The sequence below is a fragment of the Notechis scutatus genome, chromosome 5 (genome assembly GCF_049901735.1).
Source record: "Notechis scutatus isolate UNSWTSFEM ecotype Mainland chromosome 5, rNotScu1.2, whole genome shotgun sequence".
NCBI lineage: Eukaryota > Metazoa > Chordata > Lepidosauria > Squamata > Elapidae > Notechis > Notechis scutatus.
In genome coordinates, this window is record NC_142013.1 from 20436251 (window position 1) to 20456323 (window position 20073).

Below are 20073 nucleotides of genomic sequence, written 5' to 3' on the forward strand. Positions count from 1 at the left end.
CACAGCCACAAATACACTTGATGGCAACATCTTGACCCCAACTTTCAGGGTAAGTAATCTGTCTGGATAGCACTTCCAATGAACTTCTGTGATGAGGTTATTCTCCGTCATTAGCATCAATGATGAATTTTGCTAATTTTACCATACACTTTTGCCAAACACTGTATTTAGAACAAAATATTGCTGGCTGATATTGTGTTTATAAAAAGTATAATATGTTAACCATTTCAGCATTGCAGTTACCACTTTTGAAATGACTAGATTCTATTAATTCCTTTTCTGTTGTCACAGAGGAAAATGTAAATTATGTACAAAATCTGATCTGTCTACAAATCTTCTTAGAATTCAAAGAGAATAAATCTGTCAGATAGAACACAAGATATCTATCAGCTGTGTATACAGATCAAATTATTAAACCAACTGCCCACAGAATATCTTGAAAAAATGCATAACTTATATAAATTGCCCAATATTTGATACACCGACCATTAATTAATTAAAGTTTATATCCTTACAGAATGTCCTACCTTTTTTTGTACTAAATTGTTTTCCAAAGAACTCAAAGAAACTGATAAGTCTACCCCAAACATTCAAAAACAGTGGTAGGTAAATTGAACTAGCCCGAACAAAGCATCTCTCCTTAAAATTGAATTTTTTAAAATATTTCAATAAATGAATGAGTCTATCTATCTATCTATCTATCTATCTATCTATCTATCTATCTATGGTATTCAGCTTTGTTCGGGTATTTTTCCACGTCATTATAGTTGTGCTTTTAAAGTTGATTAAAGATACTTGATAAAGAAGATGTAGTGAAACCGTGCTATTTTGTAATGGAAGCTTTGCTTGCACAAACCTGAATTTCTTGATTTTGTTGACAGCCTACAATTGGAATTCTGTGGTTTTTCAGATGTTGTTGAACAACAACATGCATAGAACAGAAGCTTTTCTACAGGCAACTTGGGGAGTAAATACTAATGAAACTAGAAATATTTTAAAGGCATTGCTCAAATGAAGCACCTCTAGTAACAAGATTCTTCTATCGATTGACAAATTTATTACTACATAGTTCATAGGAAATATGCATTCCCCAAGAGCTGTTTGGGCATGATCCTCAAATTAATTTTTCTATTTTTTCTCCTTTTTATACTCACTACTTTCTGAAAACAAGCCTCACAATATTATTTGAAGGCCAAATATGATCCTTATTCCCTGGAAATTTGAAACTCCCAGAGCTGCTCAGAATCACTTGGCAGTGCAATGGGCAGCATATAAATTTAATAATAAATAAATAAATAATTGTTGCAGAATGACAATAAAAGCATCAGCTAAAGCTTGTGTCAGTCTAACAGCAACACAGGTTATGGTTATATGTGGTGAATAGAGTGATAAAATCAACAATTTAGGGGGTAAGCATGGTTATCACACATAAGAATGCACAATTATTTTTAAAATAAAAAAGACTCCTTTGCATTAAGGCAAAGTTGTAGGATGTTCAGTATTATGAGCTTTAATATTATTAAATTATTATTTTATTAAATTACTTTGGTTGCCACAATATAAAAAAAAGATATTGAGATCCTAGAAAGAGTATAAAGAAGAGCAACAGATGATTTGGGGACTGAAAGCTAAAAACATAGAAGAACGGTTGCAGAAATTGGGTACGTCTAGTCCAGTGGTCGCCAACCGGTGGGCTGCGGGCCACTGGTGGACTACGAGAAAATTTGGGCGGTCCACAGAGAAATGTCACCCCCAGAGCACCCCTCCAAGCAATTAATCCAGGCTGCGCAGGAACACAAACCTGCCACATCCACATGGCCCGCAGGAACCCTCCCCATCCACTCACTGGCAAACTTGCCTGCTAAGTTGCTATTTTTCCTTTTTTCCCCCGACCATCAGCTGTTCTGCTGTGTCGGGAGATTTAGATTAGCTAGAAAGCAGGAAATCATTGGATTTCTTGCTTTCTAGCTAATCTTTACATCTTCGGCTCTGCTTTTAAGCAGAGCCGAACCTCCCTTAGGACTGAAGGTTCTATTATTTAGTGCAGACTCAGATAGCCAATGGCAGAAACAAAGATCTCTAAGTGAATCTGTGATTCTATGAGTAAATCAATCTGCCTGCCTGCTTTGCCTGATTTTGGGTAAAAGTTTTTCTTTTTATATATATAAAAAAATTCAATATTTACATACATGGTGTGTTGTGAGTTAATTTTGTGAGTTTGCTTGCTAGCAAATGTTATGAGTTTGCTTGCAAGCAAATTTTATGTGACAAACTCAGATAGCCGATGGCAGAAAGACAGATCTCTAAGTGAATCTGTGATTCTGTGAGCAACTCAATCTGCCTGCTTGCTTTGCTTGATTTTGGGTAAAAGTTGCTCTTTTTAAAAATAAAAAATTCAATATTTACATAAATATTTATAATATTTACATACAAGCCATGCCCAGTCAGTCACATGACCACCAAGCCACATCCACAAAGTCGGCCACAACCTAAGAACCGGTTGTTAAGAAAGTTGAATCCCACCCCGCCTCTGTGTGTCTGTGTGTGTGTGTGTGTGAATGAGAGAGAGGGAGAGGGAGAGAGGGAGGGAGAGGGAGAGAGAGAGAGGTTAGATCAGATCTCTTTCTCTCTCTCTCTCTCTCTCCCACCAACGTCAGCAAGCCACTGTCAGTCAACATTCATATTAGTGGTCCCCGGGATTTAAAATTATGAATTTGGTAGTCCCTGAGGTACAAAAGGTTGGCGACTCCTGGTCTAGTCTAGTGAAAAGAAGGACAAGGGGGTAACATGATAGCAGTGTTCCAATATCTAAGGGGCTGCCACAATGAAAACAGGGTTAACCTATTTTCTAATGCACTTGAAGGCAGGACAAAAAGCAATGGATGGAAACTAATCAAGGAGAGAATCATCCAAGAACTAAGGAGAAATTTCATGACAGCTAGAACAATTAACCAATGGAACAACTTGCCTCCAAAAGTTTGCGTGCTCCAACACCGGAAGTTTTTAAGAAGATTGGACAACCATTTATCTTACAATGGTATAGTCCACTGCTTGAGCAGAGTGTTGGACTAGAAGACCTCAAAGGTCCCTTCCAACTCTGTTATTCTGTTAAAGAATCTAATTTTTTAATCTTTAATGTGACCTTAATCATTAATGGCAATAAATCCTTATGGTTAGCTGATCTGAATGGGCTCTATATAAACCATACTCTTCATAAGAAACTTTCTATCAGAGGACAGAACTACGGGGCATAATTTTATAGCAAAAGGTATCCCATTCAACACATACACAAGCCCAAACCCAAGCCCTTCTTTCTTCTCTCTTACAAATTAAGCTGCATTGTAAGAGCTTCTGGTGTGGGTAACAAACTCCTAAGCCAGTTGCCATCCAAGACTCTCCATTTCTGCATCCTGTTTTCTTCATCCCTCTCTTCTTATGTGGATCCTGGTAATTTTCTTGAACCTCTGTGCTTTCTCTTTGCTATCTGCCATTCCTTATCTCTTGCTGATTATTTCCTCTGGCACGGATGCCTCCCACACTTTGCTCTTCCGTCCACCGTCTGCTGCTTCATTTCTCCACAATCTGTTTTCTGGTCCTCAAATTGCCTCCATCAGCCTTCTCCAGTTAAGTGTTCAGTTCTCTGTGCATGATGGATTGCAAACTCTATCTCTCCCCAGTCAAGATCTCAGGAGGGAACCCAGCTGGGGAAAATGTTTTCACTCCCCTGGGTCATTTTGTTTTTGAAATATATCAAGGCAGATTTTTTTTTTTTTTAGAGAATTCATCTTTGATCATTTAATTAAAAATATTTTAAACAATCTCTGTTTCCCTTCTTCTTTATCTTTTACCCTCCTCAACCCCCTCAAAAGGATCTATGTATGTTTGCTAAAGACTCAAGATTACTCTGAATTGGTGAATTGTACGATATACAGATATACCATATGCTTGCTTCTTCTCCCTAGCAGTCATTCAAAGAATTTTGATGCAACTTTACACACTCTTCGCACCTGATTGGAAAACCCTGTATGAATGTCTGTAGCTCACTCCCACATCCGAGTCTGTAACAAAATACAGATATGGCTTGAATGTCTGCCAGTTCTTTTCTTTCCATCTACTTTTTGCTGTGTTTGCCATTTTATTTGACAGAGTCCAGAATCAAAAAGTCTGAATTCATCTAACAAAAAGGTGTTGTTTCAATGTGGATCTTTACATTATTCTGTACAAACAGTTTTCCCCTACTTCTTCTATTTAAAAAAATGGTCCTTCTGATCCAGCTGAACTTAAGAATTGGTGTAGGGAGTGATTCCTAGTTCATGTAGTTAGCCTTTCTTCTACCTGTTAACAGTACAGGTAGTCCTCAAATTACAACCAGTACCTTAGCAAATGTTCACATTTATGACGAACCTCCCAGAGCTCCTTATGACCCAGTTTCAAAGTTCCGACAGTACTCCCATCCCCCATTTTGGGCATTTGGAAACTGGCTTGCAATTTGCAGTGTCTCATGATCATGATTTATGACGTTTTTTTTTTTTTGCTAGAAATTGGTGTTTACGTCTGTTCAGCAAAAACCTCCCACTGGCTACAATGGGTATGCTTAACAACTGCCACGTTTGCCTAATGAGTGCCACAAAAAGGTCACAAAACTGGGCATGGGCTCATGGTGACCCGCTCAGTGTTTCTTACGACCTACGACTGAAATTCCAGGCTCAATGACAGCTGTAATTTGAGGACTATCTGTAAGGTAAAGGTAAAGGTTCCCCTTGCACATACGTGCTAGTCATTTCCGGCTCTAGGGAGCAGTGCCCATTTCCGTTACAAAGCCAAAGAGCCAGCACTGTTCGAAGACGTCTCCGTGGTCATGTGGCCAGCATGACTAAATGCTGAAGGCGCATAGAAGTATTTTTCTACTTACATTTTTACATACTTTAGAACTGCTAGGTTGGCAGAAGCTGGGACAAGTAACAGGAGCTCACTCCGTTACATGGCGCTAGGGATTCGAACCGCCGACCTTTCTGATTGACAAACTCAGTGTCTTGGCCACTGAGCCACCACGTCCCTGATTATCTGTACTACAGCACAAATGCCTTTGGGGTTTGCATTATCAAATTATCCTTCTTGGAAAGATGGGAAGAGAATGATCCATTATTTAAGACCTGATCTTATGAAAGGCCAACAAGGGCCAATTTAATCCCAGGGGGAATGATGTTTCAAAGGGCAGGAGGAGCAGCAGAAAAGGCACCACCAGCTGATACTCCCTAGCCGATGGTAACCAGAAACAATTGGGGAGACAATACATCGGTTTTTCTGTACTGGGTTTGTCTTCTTATCGTGGTTTTTATTCTGCATGTCCTCTTGAATCTTTTTGAATTGGTGGCCTTATAAATCTAATGAATTATTATTTTTATCTGCAGTGTACTAATCCTTCCACAGCTCCCTTGCAGCCTTTAAATCTCCACTAAAGCTGCCAGGACATTCCAAACCAACTTGTACATAACAAACATACAGACAGAACATAACAAATGACAGAGAAGCAAGGGAATATCAAAATCCTGAGAGAAGGGGAAAATATATTCTTACGATACAGCCTGAACAGCTGCAAGATTGGAATTTAGACTGCCAACATACTAGACCATTAGAAGGGAGGCTTGTTAATTAATACACCATCAGTTTGCTTTGAGTTTGAAAATGGTAGGGTACAATTTTTGAATAGTTCAGTGCCTGCTGGAGGCAAAAGAATCAGCTAGATGAAACATCCAAAAGGTCAGGCATTTCCATGCAAAGCAGCTGCAGCAATATTATTCAATTTCTGTCTATGTCTACAATTGACCAAGAATAAGATTCCAGGGAGAAAGCAAGCAACAGCTGCAGGACCTTCATCTCAGAAAACAGGAAAATGCTGTATTAACTATCGCATGACCATTATACCACTCTAATATCAATTGCAGCTGTTTCCAATGTGTTGCTAGACTCAATTCAAGGTACTGATTCTTGTTTAGAAGTCTTAAATCACCACAGCTATTCATGAATATTGAAGTCCCTGTGGATACCTTCACCTAAACCTTGTTTGGGCCTTCACTTAAAACCTTGTTTTGGAAATATTTGTATGTCACCACAATCATACAACTCTTGGTGATATATAACATAACATTTCCAGAGCAAAATGGGTAGCATAAAATATACAAGACAGCCCCTATTTTCCCTCCACAATTTTCAAAGTTTCAAATTTGTCTAGTGCCAAATAAATTGGAAACCCCCACATGAATTATTTGAGACCAGCTGGTTTATGATTCTGCCAAGCCTTTATTGACTTTTGTATGTGACTGCAGTTTCAAATCTGTTTAAATATTCTGTTTCTTTAATCATGGCACTAATGTAAAAAAAATGATGCAAGAAACATGCTCCATGCAAAATGTGTGTGTGTATGTGTTGTGTGTGTGTGTGTAACAACTTCAGCCATATCATTAGTTATTAAACCTAGCTTGCTGCAATTTTATGATAGCACAAGTTAATTACAGACAATATTCATTCCTAAATTTCACATGTATTAGCTCAATAAATGTTTAAAACACAATGACTCTTTTTTTCTTGATGATAAGGTTCCCCAATTTTGGAATATGGTCTAAAGTTTCTAGATTTTGGAGCTACTATGCGTTCAACAAGCAAGATGTATTTCCAAATTAGTGAATTCTTACAAGTTAAAGCTGAGAATGATTACTCTGAATTTTCTTCTTCCAAAGATTTTTGTTTTTCCAAAGATGGACAACCTATTATCCCTGGCCACAAATGGTCCCAAATTTCTTTTTTGGTCACTACTGCTACAACAGAGCAGAGCAGAGCAGAGCAGAGCAGAGCAGAGTTTCCTATTAGAGCAGCGTTTCTCAATCTTAACAACTTTACGATGAGCGGACTTCTGCACCTCTTAAATGTTGCTACGGTCGAAAATCACGGTTTAGGCCAAAAGGACAGAAACACAGCTCACCTGAATCCCCCTGAAGCCCCCCAGAGTAAACAAAGCCAAACATTTCACCTCCTTCTTTTAATACCTTTTACTTGTAATTATGGGTTTAATGGACAAGCTTTGCAGAGACTTAAGACACTCATTTAGCTTCTAAATAAGTTTTATTAAAGATTCTAAACCACTCACTTTTGTAAGTGGCCCCCGATATGCTACAAAGCCTGGGACAGTCTGTAAACTGTTAGAAATTGCATGTTTTTATTTAAAAAAATATACAAAAGCTGTAGTATAGGGATTTGACATAATTTTAAAAGCAAACTTATTCAACACTTATCCCACAAACTAGGAGAAAAACCTGAAAATCTTGATTCCCATATCCATATGGTGCCTTAAATGATAGCCCAGTGCAAATTGGCATGTAGCTTCTGCATTCCAAAGCACCTCGTCATACTTTCCTGACTGATAACATGCTCAATATTACTGGCATTAATATCCTTTAGCGTAGAATGTCTCTGGCAACTCAGTTTTCAGTGTTTTCTGTTTTCAAGATCTAGTATATTGTTTATCTCTTCACAACTGCATTCATATTGTGAGTCATGCAATTACTTGCTTACAATCTCTCTCTTATTCAACTACCTGTCACCAGGTGAGATATGGTGATTTAAGCATTTGCAAGCTCTAGAACTAACAATATCAATTTAATGAATGCTCTCCCCTTCCCTGACTAGTAGGTGAAGTCTATTTTCACCTCTCTGTGCTGATGTTCTTCATCTACTAAATCTCTGGAAGCAAAGAAACCAGCACACAATCAATGTAGAACCAACCTATGGTTCTGATGCTTGGAAGACAACAACTACTTTTTAGCCATTATCTCTTTTAAGGCAAGAGCTCAGGATTTGAACCTCTCACATTCAGCATTTCTAAGTATGTGTTTCTAATTGCTTGTTTTCTAATTTTGAGCCAAGGTATGAAAGCGAAAGATTTATACACTGTACTAAGTTGTATTTAGTTTAATGTTAGTTTGTTGTATAAGCCATTTCCAGTTTATTCCAAGGACTAGATTATTTGTTTTAACTTGTTCAGATTACCAAAATCTCTTATAATAAGCCATAAACCACTTCAATGCCTGGGTTCATTCAACATACTAAGCCAAAACTAAGCAAACCACATCACGGCTTAATATGATGTGTGCCAGCCATTGTGACTGATAAATCTGATTCATAGTTTATAGTATGATGTTTGTACATTTGGATTCCATAAATATCCTGACCATAATTAATTTTATTATATTTTAGCTTCCATGGAAACTATATATAAACTTAAAGGCTTTTTTAGGAAGTAATTGCTAATAGTCTGTAATTTTAAGGGACAATTCTGCACTGAAGAATTGCTATAACAACAAACACAAATCCCTACATTGTACATAAAGTAGTCCTCAATTTGCAAGCCCAACTGTCACTAAGCAATGAGGTTAAGTAATTTGCATCCAATTTTACTACCTTTTTGCCACAATCATTAAGAAAATCACGTGGACATTAAGCAAATTCAACTTTCCCCATTAACCTTGCTTATTGGAAGCCCCAAGATTGCAAATAGCAATCCTGGAACTCCCACAATCCTGCAACCATCCTAAATAAATGCTGGTTGCCATGCTCCTGAATTTTAAACAAGTGACCACAGAGACACTGCGACAGTCATATGTGGGGACCAATTTTTTTTAGCACTATCATAACTATGGCCATTAAATGAATGGTCAGATGTTGAGGACTACCTGTATTGATTATAAAAATCAACCAAGGAGCTCTGCTATTTCTGGTGAAATCCGTTCTAATGATAAACATTTCCTGGTCAGTAAAATGAGTTTATTGTTACTTCATACTTTAAAATCCACATTCTATGAGGTCAGGAAAAAAGAGGGGACTATCTGAAAATCAAGAAATATAAAAATATTGAGCTATAATCCTAATCTTGGACAGAGATCACCGATCTGCCTTATAAAAACTGATTTTTCTATATGCTTTTTTTTAAAAAAAGGAGATCGGTCTATCTGCAAAACATAGCTTTTGTGTTTTTTCAAAAACTATTTAGACTCTTGTCAAGGCTAAGCTATCAAGGTTTCATAAAAGCCTTCCAACAGGAACCACTACACCCTGATAATATTCTGATATCACTTCCTGAAGCATTTAATAGCATTCTTAACCTTTTGGTCAGATTTTACTTTTTTAACCATACAAATGAACAAGTAATAGAAATATCAATGACCTGGTGAAGCCATTTCCTCTTTGCAAAATAAGATGTAGTTCTCACGCTTATAGAACTTTGTTTTATTTATTTTAATCCCTTATTTTTCTTAACTGTAGTCAAATACATGGACAAAATACTACCAAGTGAGTTATTATAGCTTTACTATATACTTTGCTTACACACAGCAGCCACATCCTAGTCTAAGGAAACTGAGGTGTGGAATTAAGATATACATTTGCTTTTAATTATTCCACAAGTGCAATATTTTACAAACCAACCTCACTGAAAAGACCCTGAGCATCTTCTGAAAGCAGCTTTGTCTTTTTTGAAGCTTTTGCAAGTGCTCTCTACAGCTGCAGTTCAGTCCTGGGAAAAGGTATAAAAGTAGTCCTTAATTTACAACTACAATTAGTCCTGGAATTTCCATTGTTAAGCAAGGTGGTTGTTAAGTTAGTCGTGCCCAATGTTACAACCTTTTTTTTTTTTTTTTGCTGTGGTGGTAAAGTGATTCTGGCTTTCCCCATTGATTTTGCTTGTCGGAAGCCAGTTAGGAAAGTCCCAAATAGCAATGATGTGACCCCTGGACACTGAAATTTTTAATAAATACATGCCAGCTGACAAGCTCCCAAATTTTGACCATATGACCATAGGGATGCTGTGGCAGTCATAAATATGAGGACAGGTTGTAAGTCACTTTTTTCAGAGCTGTTTTAACTTTGAATGGTCACTAAATGAATGGTTATTAGTCAAGGATTACCTGTACTTAGTTTCAGGTAAAGTGGAGAGTGCTGTATTGTGCATCTTTTTATTTTTGAATCCAAAGCATTGCACAGCCCTACAGTTTGGAAGAGAGAATTTTTAATGCATGATTTACATTGCTTCTACAAAACTGTTGTCCAGTCCTTTAGTTGCGTATTCATAAAAAATATACTGAGTCTTGTTTTAGACCTGTGAATGCTCCTTGTCATAAAAAAAAATCCTCAGTACTGGAAACTCTTATGACTTGTTATTTACATATCTGTTTAATTAACAATTTAGGGGAAAGGCTTCAGCTCTGCCAGTGAATTTTACAGGAAAATTAGCCAGTATGAAAATGACATTTCTTTTAAGGAGGAAATCAGACACTGGGAGATAAAAACAGATTATTTTTGGTTGGAGACGTACATATTTAAAAAGAGAGGAAAATTTATAACACATTCTATAATTATAGCTAGGCAGAAACTTCTCCATAATCAGACTGTTCCCAGTTCTAGGCATAACTAAACATTCATCCATCTCGCTCCTCCTACCTGTCTGCGTCATCCACCTTCACTAGAGAAGAGCATCCTGTAAGTCACTCACATATTATGAAAGCGGAGTCACCTCTTTTCCAGCTCAAGCTTTTTACCAGGAAATGTGTTGTTAACTTTCCCAGCAGATGAAGAAATCTCCGAGCATTTGCATAAGTATTTGATCTGACAATGTTGGCTCCTTTTTTAAAGCAGGCTTTAACCCTCATAAATATATACTGCTGCATTTTATAGAAATACAGCAAGATTAGCCTCTTGCAGCAGATTGGAAAAAATAATAATTGCCATCCACAAAAAAACCCACAACAAATCGTTGCATTAGCTTTAGCTTTAGGGAATCTTATCATTTCAGAATGCATCAATCTTTTTCAAACTTGGCAACCTTAAGATGTGTGGATTTCAACTCCCAGAATTCCCCAGCCACATCTTAAAGTTGCCAAATTTGAAAAACACGATCTAGTTCCATTATGCTGTTATGTAATTTATATATGTCTTCACTTTTCAGGAATCACAGTACCCCTCACTGTTTTTACTTTTTATTTTACTGTTTTGTTTTCACCAGAACTTACATGAGGACAATTTTAAATTGATTTTGCAGCATAATCAAGAATGCTGCCAAAACAAAATTCAACCTTCTAACTTTAAGATAGGCATAATTACATATTGGCAAAAAAAAATCAGAAAATAAAATACAAGCTGAATAGTCAAGACCTTGTTGATGATCCAAACTCTGTCAAGGACCTTGGAGTACTCATTTCTAATGATCTAAGTGCTAGAGCCCACTGCAACTACATAGCCAAAAAGGCATTAAGAGTTGTTAACCTAATCCTATGTAACTTTTTCTCTGGTAATATCACACTACTAACTACAGCATACAAAACATTTTCTAGACCAATACTTGAATACAGCTCATCAGTCTGGAACCCACATTATGTATCAGGGGTACGTCCGGGACCTGGAACAACCTTATATCACCGAAGCGCTGTTTCTGCATAAAAGATGGGCGCAGGCCCGTAGCTTTTCCAGAAGCCATTTCTACCCAAAGCTCACCAGAGCGCCGCCGCTTTATGAAACACACCGAAGCGTTGCCAGTGACGCGTAGGCCGCGGCGCCCAGCTGATGTCGGAAGAAAAGGTTGGGGATCCCCAGAAAATCCAGAAATATTTAACAAGAAGAGAGTTGCAGAATACCTTATGCCAGGGCCCAACCGGTCCTGACCGTCCATCGTCCGCGAACAAGTCTTACTGGTTGCTGGACGCCACCATCTTTTGATAAAAAGTGCTTCCGGTGAGCTTTTCCAGGAAAGCTCACTGGAAGCACTTTTTCATCAAAAAGATGGCGCAGCGCCCGTGAGCTTTTCTGGGTAGAAAGCCATTTCACCCGAAAAGCTCACCGAAGCGCTGATGCGCCCGCCATCTTTGATGAAAAAGTGCTTCCGGTGAGGTCACCGGAAGCACTTTTCGCAAAAAGATGGCGGCGCCCAGTTGATGCCGTACCGGCCACGGCGCCCAGCTGATGCTGCACCGGCCGCGCATAAAAAAGGTTGGGGATCACTGCCTTATGCCACCAGACTTGAAATTCTAGACCTAGAAAACCTAGAACTATGCCACCTTCAGTCCGATCTAAGTATAGTATATAAAATCATACATTGCAATGTCCTACCTGTCAATGAATACTTCAGCTTCAACCATAACAATACAAGAGCACACAATAGATACAAACTCAAGGTAAACTGCACCAAACTTGATTGCAGGAAATACGACTTCAGTAACAGGGTGGTCAATGTCTGGAATACTCTACCTGACTCTGTGGTTTCTTCCCCAAACCCCAAAAACTTTAACCTTGACCTCACCTAAGAGGTCTGTAGGGGGCGTGCATAACTGCACCAACATGCCTACCGTCCCTATCCTATTGTTTCTTTCTTTCTTTTTCTTCTTCTATTCGTATCCATTTCATGTATTCATAACTATGTTTATACTTAAACCTGTTATCTTATAATCGCTTGACAAAATAAAATAAAATAAAATAAATAAATGAATAAGGAGATGTTCTCAGATTTGCTGTATATTGTCCATAAGTAGTTATCAATATTCCACTACTTCTCAGTCTTTTGGCTAAGATCAAGTGTTTAATATTTCAGATTCCTATATAATGTGCTATGCAATACTAAAACTCTTTTGTCTATAACTTTTAACAGGCGCAACCTAGGTCCCTCAAATGGGATAATTTACACAAAAAGCATCCAAATTCTGGGAACCATGTCTCCAGTGAGATTACAATTTGTGCTTGAAATTTGTGGTCACTTAAGTCTCCTGAATTACTGCCCAGAGTTTTAGTAGACTGGTCCCATCCCTAGCCCTCTGGAGACCATGTAGGCTGGTCCCACCATAGCTGCCAGAGAGCAGTCAGCTGCAGGCAAGTTGGCAGGAAGCTGGAAACTGCTCCTGCTCCCCCTGCCTTTTTGTCCTTGGTTATTCCATTTCTCTGTTTAGGTAAGGAAAGACCTCCGAAATGATGACCCAGCAGGGCATCATTTGTATACCTATTAATCTAAACAGCAGCCCCTTGGGGACAGAATGGAACATCCTTCAGTTCTGCCTAAGCAAAGAATTGGGAAGTGGATACAACATTTAGCATTCTGGTGACTACAGCTGAAACTTCAGATGCCATAGAACAGAGGAGGAGGAGAAAGAGAAGAATTTAACTGAGTTTCAAGTGACAAGAAGGAAAAAAGCTACTGAGCTGAGCTTGAATTCTAGTGAAAACATGAATGCATCTATGCATTTTTTAAAATTAAAAAAATGGTCTTCCTTTTGTCTTCTTTCAATATGTTTTACAACAGGGGTGTCAAACACAAGGCCTGAGGGCCATCCTGGAAAATGTAAGGAGCCGGGCTGCATGGCTTCAACCCTGTCTACCCAATGCAAAGAGGAAACATCAGGCCAGCTTGACTTCGGCCTGGTCTAACCAATATGAAGAAACATCAGGCCAGCGTGACTTCAGGCCAGTCTACCCAATGCAAAGAAGAAACATGTCAGCAGTTTGGGGATGGCATCAAGCTGGCCACGCTCACCCAGTTGGCCACACCCAAGTGAGTGGTGTCAAGATGGCCGCGCCCATCCAGCTGGCCATACCCACCCAGTAGGCCACACCTCCCCCCTCCGAGGTCAACCACAGCTGATGTGGCCCTCGATGAAATTGAGTTTGACACCCCTGTTTTACAATAATGTTTTTTTAACCCTACAATCCTGGGTTTTCTGTTGATCCTAACAACAAGAAAGACAGCTTAGGGAGAACTGATATGGCTGACTTGAAAAGAATTGAGCATGATCAGATCTGGTTTTGTAACCTGGCTAGTCTCCTTTTTTTTGTAGTTATGTGCCCTTAACAATCTAAAAGGCAGATTTATAACAACAAAAACAAAAACAACAACAACAACAACAACAACAACAACAACCACTACTAAATCTCAGGGCTACAGTGGGTAGTGTAAAGTACAAACAAACCAGAAGGCAATAATGGAAAATTGTATTAGTGGAAAAACCAAGTGCATTCAAACAGTTGCTCAAGGCATCTTTGTAATCTAATGGCAAATTGCAACAATTCAACAAGGTATATCCGCATTACTGATTTACAATGGAAACAAGAAAACCATGCCAGCTTTTTTTCATTTCAAACAGTGAGAGAGAGAAAGATCACAATACAATTTAAAGCTCTTCAAGTGGTTGAACTCTTCCAATCACATACTCGGTTGCATTCCATGAAATTAAAATTCTGAAAGCTACTATCTATAACTGCATGCAGCATTCCACATTTAATAGCCTGGGGTGTTTCTAAATGGCTTACTGATCTGCAAGAAACACATTTGGCTTGTGCTCCACTCTTTCTTGAAGGCTGCAACAAGCATTTTTCAAGCTAAGCAAGTTTTGTTTACCAGTTGATAGGCCACTAATAGCATTTCTGGCTTCATATTTTTTAAATGAGCAAGATCATCATGCCTTTTGGTATGAAGTTGTACCAGTTCTGGAACTATCTTATAATTATTGAAAGAGTAACATCTATAGCAGTGTGAGCTTCATGCAGATGTTACTAAGAGAGTAAAATTAATTATTGTGGTTTTATTAAGACCCTTAGTTGATAGTTTTACAGATAAAATTTTAAATACTTAAGAGACTGGGCTCACATACAAGATTATGCGATACCCTGCCTAACTATGCTTTGCTAAATAAGCCACAACTATCTGGGATCATACCTAATGCTAATCATTCAGTGACAGTTACCAACCACAATGCCTGAGTTAATACAACAGACCACTTCACACAACGTGGGAACAGTTGCAAAATTTATGAAGGAATTCAGTATGTTCAAAAACTGTATTATTTTTTAACAAATGTGTGCTAGACTTCACTGTTTAACTTTCAACTGCAGTCATAAAAATTCAGAGCATTTTAGTTGTTGGATTTATAACTCCAGGTTTTGCAGTGTTTATATCACATGACTTGCAATAAATCTGTAAGAACTGAGGACTAGGCAAAAAGCAAAAACAACATTCCCACCCACCCCCAAAACCAGCCACAGTACTTTTCAGGCCATTTTTTCAGGAAGTGTTCAGAGGGTGTACTTTTCTTTAGTTCAGTAGTATAGTTTTCATATAGAAGTGTATGATGTGTGAACTTCAACTCTTAGAGTTCCTCAGACAGTGGGATTCTGGGAGTTCAAATACAGACATTTTAAAAGTTGCCAAATCGAAAATGCACTGATGGAGAAGATTCAAAATGTAATCCTTTGCATCTCTGTACAGCAAGATTGTCTCTTGGACTGCATGGGAGCAGATTTGAAGCACCTCATTTTGAATTGTTAAAGCAGCCACATTATCATATCATATTAATTTGCACGAACAACAGTGGAGAATAGCTTCTGAAACAGCCACATGGGACTGAAAATAGTGCAAGCTTAGGCTCTAAGGCAGAGCTGCTTTAACATTCTGAAAGAAGATGCTTTATGCAAGCTCTCCTTATTTATGAAGCACCTTTCAGGATCAAAAAGATTATAGAGTGACATTCTGGAGTTGGGAAACAAAACAAAGGTTGGTAAAACAATCTTGGATTAGCTGGATCAAAGGCTTGATTTAGTATCAGGCAGATTCCTACAAAGCAGAATTAATCCTATGCAATGAAGAATGTTTCCTCTGATCGCCATTACTAAAAGATATTTAGGAGTTCAAAGAAATGTAGAACCCTCCTATAATTTGGGGGCAAGCAGTAGTAGTCCAAAACTACTGATTATCAGCCAGGTACAAAACACAATGGCTGGATTCACAACTCCAACATTATTTAAAGTCCTCAAATTGATGACTGTATTATAAGAGCCTGTATTCACATATGACACAAGGTAGCCTGATTAATGTTGGCTTAGAATGCTGTATCTTCCCTAACATTGTGATTTACAAACTAGGATTTATGACTATAGGCCAACTCATGACCTACAGGCTACATGCAGCTGTCAACCCTGTTTGGTTACTGCATCCTACACTGTCCCAATAGGCAAAATGTTAGATTTTCAGCGATGAATTTCTAGTAATGTTTTCATTGAAATGAAGCTTAAAAGGGATGCATTAAGCCCGACATTCATTTGGATTTTTAAGGCCTTCAGCAAACCTTGCCAAAAAAAAAACATATTTGACTGCCCATCTGGTGCAGTTAAGCCTTCACAGATGAACATATTTTTTTTTAAAAAATTATTCTTTAAAAACAAAAAATACAAAAATCTCATTTCCATTAACAATTATTGCGTCATTGTATATACATGTTTCTTATTTTGTGACTATACATTATTTTTATCCTTATCCTTCACCCATTCGTACCACCTCTTCCAGAACATCATAATCTTAAAAATGTGGCCCCTTGGCCAAAAAAGGTGCTTACATCTGGTTTATATATGAATATGTATGTATGTATGTATCTATGTATGTATGTATGTATGTATAATGTGTGTATGTATGTATGTATGTATAATGTATGTATGTATAATGTATGTATGTATGTATAATGTATGTATGTATAATGTATGTATATGTATATGTCTTCATATATATATATACTGTTTCTCCAACAATACGGCCTCCCCAATAGGAAGTCCCAGCATGTTTTATAGGCATGAAATGAAATTAAGCCCCTCCCCCCAAATTAAGGCCTATATTAAAACATGCGAAATGGGGGAAATGGTGGGGGCTTGCGTTAGGAAGTACTTTTTGTTGCACACCCGGATATGGTGTTGCCTGCATTGACCCGATACGAACTGCCCCACCAACGCCGAGGTCAACATCCAAGCCGTCGCTGCCCGCCCCAAAGATGCAAGGGGAATTAAGTCACCCGAAAAGCGGCCTAGCCATTTTTTCAGGGCTCAAAAAAAAAAAAGACCCGGCCTTATTATATGAGAAACACGGTATATATGAAGAGTGACCTAATGAATTGCAGCCTACTCAACAAACTCTGGTTATCAAATCATATGATGATTGCCAAGCATATAAAATGGCAATAGGACCACAGAACAAAAGTCATGGCCTAAATCAATGCACTGCATGTACTGAACAGCAGCTTAATTGCCCACTTATAATTCCAACATATCCAGAAGTCAATACAACCTGCACAGAATGGCCTTCTTGCCCATCTCTGCTCTAAATGCATACTCACCTGGTCGCATCCTGCATTCACCAGTTCCTGCAACATTTGTCTATTGACTTCAACAACTGCAGAGGTAGTGCCCAACTCATTAGCAAAGGGCAATAGAGAATATCTGATTTCTCGTAGTGCTTTCTGGTAATTTCCAAATTTGGCAGCCGGTCGGATTTGCTGCTGTCTAGCAGCATCCTTTCCTACTAGAATTTTAGAATCCAGAGAACTTTCACTGCTTGGTCCAATGGGTAATCCCTGACTAGAGGATTTGGCAGGCTGTTTCAGACCTTCCCGGATTTCCTGTAATCTTTGTCTGCTGTTCCCAGAGTAAGTAGTAGCAGGGAAAGTCTTTGGCCTCATGGTTAATCCAATGTTGTTTCAGCATCAATACCAACTTCTTTTGCATATAATCAAAAGGATGCGAATATTCAGTGTCGTTCTTGTGGAAGATATCAGTTTGTTATAAAACATTATTCCCTGAAATCAATTCACAGGTAGGTGGCAAACCTCCATAGCAAATCTTGACACTTTTCCCAGTCTCTGGTACACAGGAGGATCAACAGTCATGGAGCAGTAGCTGAGGTCATTTCTCTTCAGCTCAGTTTTTATGGTTCCTATAGCCAGACAGAAATCCTAAAAATTTCTTGTTGTTTTTAATAAAATAACAGAGTTGGAAGGGATCTTGGAGACTTTCTAGTCCAACCCCCTGCTCAAGCTGGAAGTCTATATTGTTTCAGACAAATGGTTTTCCAATCTCTTCTTTTCTCTCCAGTGTCTGAAAGAAAAAAAGAACAAAGATACTGTTATGCAAGTCTTTTTTACTTTCTTTAATTTTTTTTTTTGTCTTAAGGCAGCGGTGTCAAACTCGCATTGTTGTCACGTGACGTATCATGACTTCCCCCCCCTTCGCTAAAAGGGGTGGGTGGGCGTGGCCAGCACGTGATGCATCCGAGCCTATGGGCCGTGAGTTTGACACCTGTGTCTTAAGGTATTGAAAAAAATCTGGAATTATCTTGTTTTTATTTATATAGTAATTTTTTTATAAAACCAAAATCAATAAATAACAAAAGATTATAACTATGCAGGACTACCTCAGAGTTAGATTCGACTATAAAATATCATATTAAACCAATTCAGCACTAAATACAGCTTTTTTAAAAAACTTCATGTAAGAAACTCTTAATCTTTTTCTTTAACAGCATTACATGTTAGGGAGAGTTGATTAGAAGGAAATTCTAAAGAAATGAAATAACAAAAACAGTCAGTTTAATGTTGGAAGTAGAACAAGGAACCTGATGTTTAAAACCTGATCTATGAAGACTAGATCACTGCATAAATCACTTATGGGAGCTTCCCAAATAAAATGATCATGAGATTTCTTTCCCCGCCCCCCCTCATATTGTCTTCAGTTTAGGCCAGGCGAAGAATAGTGGAGATCATTTCATCAATGGCAATAATGAGGGATCCACAGGAACGGATCCAATGCCTTTATAAGTCATTGCGTTCATTTTTCTGATCTGGAGTTGTTTTTCCAGCAGTTGAGAATGGGAACCAACTTTTATAGTTTACAGTCTGCAACATAAAATGAACAGGAGTGGGGCAAAGGGCAAGTTGCTCAAAAGCAAGTTATGGGGGAATGGAATGTAGTGGGGACTGAAGCGTGATGAGATAAATTGCAATGCAGCAAAATGACCACGAAATTTGCATTCCTCCACCTTGCAACATGGTACAATAGTTGAGTCATGATGCTCAACTATTGAGTATTGACTGTTGTTCCCAGAAAAAAAAGGGGGGGGGAATCATCTAAAAGGAATGAATACTGAAAGATGAAGCACACAGAGACCAGACCAGAAAAGCTAAAGTTGAAATAAAGAAGTCTACAAGAAGCATGATGAACCAAAGGCACACATACACCAGATGCTCAGAAACCACAAATTAATGACGACTTCTAGAACAAAGCAAGGCTAATGCAGAAGCTAAAAGCAAAGGCTTGGAGAGTTTATTGGGGGGGAACCCCATCAAACATTCATGAAAAGGTAGATCAGTAAAGAAGAACTGCTTAATTCCTTCTTTGCAACTGTCTTTACACGGCCCAGCCTATGAACGGCTGCACTGTGGGAGACAGAACAGGAATACAAGTCAAAATAAGTTTTAAAAAATTGGTAAGAGAACTTCCATCCACATTGGATGAGTTAAAATCGCCTGGACCAGATGGTTGGTATCCCAGTGTCCTGAAGGAGCTGGCACATATGATCATGGAACCACTGAATAAAATCTTTCATAGTTCTTGGGCACAGGGGAACTGCCAGACAATCAGAAAAAAAGCTGATGTGATTCCAATCTTCAAAAAAGGGGGGGAAAGTAGTTCCAGGAATCCACAAACCAATCAGCACGAATCAATAGTTGGGAAAACCCTTGAAAAGATAAGCAAGCAGAGGATCTGTGAGTACCTAGAAACGAACAAGATGATTACTAGAAAACTGCATGGGTTTGTTAAAAGCAGGTCATGCCAAACAGACCTTATTGCCTTCTTTTGATAAAGTACTAAATTAGTGGATCAAGGAAATGCTGTTCATACAATATATTTAGACTTCAATAAGATACTTGATAAAGTAGACCACATCTTTACTTCTTAGTAAGACAGAACAGTGGGAGATAGACAATACCACCACCAGATACATTTGCACTTGGCTGACTAACTATGTCCTTCTCCAAGGAACTATATCTATGTGGAGAGAAGCATGCAGTGGGATACCTCAAGGTCCTGTCTTGGGCTCTTCATAAATGATCTGGATGAGGGGCACTCATTAAATTTGCAGATGATATCAAGCTTGTGGGGAGGGATTGCTAAAACTTTGGAAGACAGACTTAGAAGATTTAGAAGAATCTTGAGAGATTTGAGCATTGGACC

The 20073-nt window shown here is 38.4% G+C and overlaps 1 protein-coding gene across 1 annotated transcript in view; it reads right to left on the bottom strand.

Moving 5' to 3' along the window:
- The window catches only part of LATS2 (large tumor suppressor kinase 2), a 37531-nt gene extending 19594 nt beyond the window's left edge, over positions 1-17937 (bottom strand). The window contains exon 1 of the mRNA XM_026675072.2: positions 17181-17937. Coding sequence (XP_026530857.2) covers positions 17181-17522 — 342 coding nt within the window. The 5' untranslated portion in view covers positions 17523-17937. The remainder of the gene's footprint in view (positions 1-17180) is intronic.
- Between the last annotated feature and the right edge of the window lie 2136 nt (positions 17938-20073).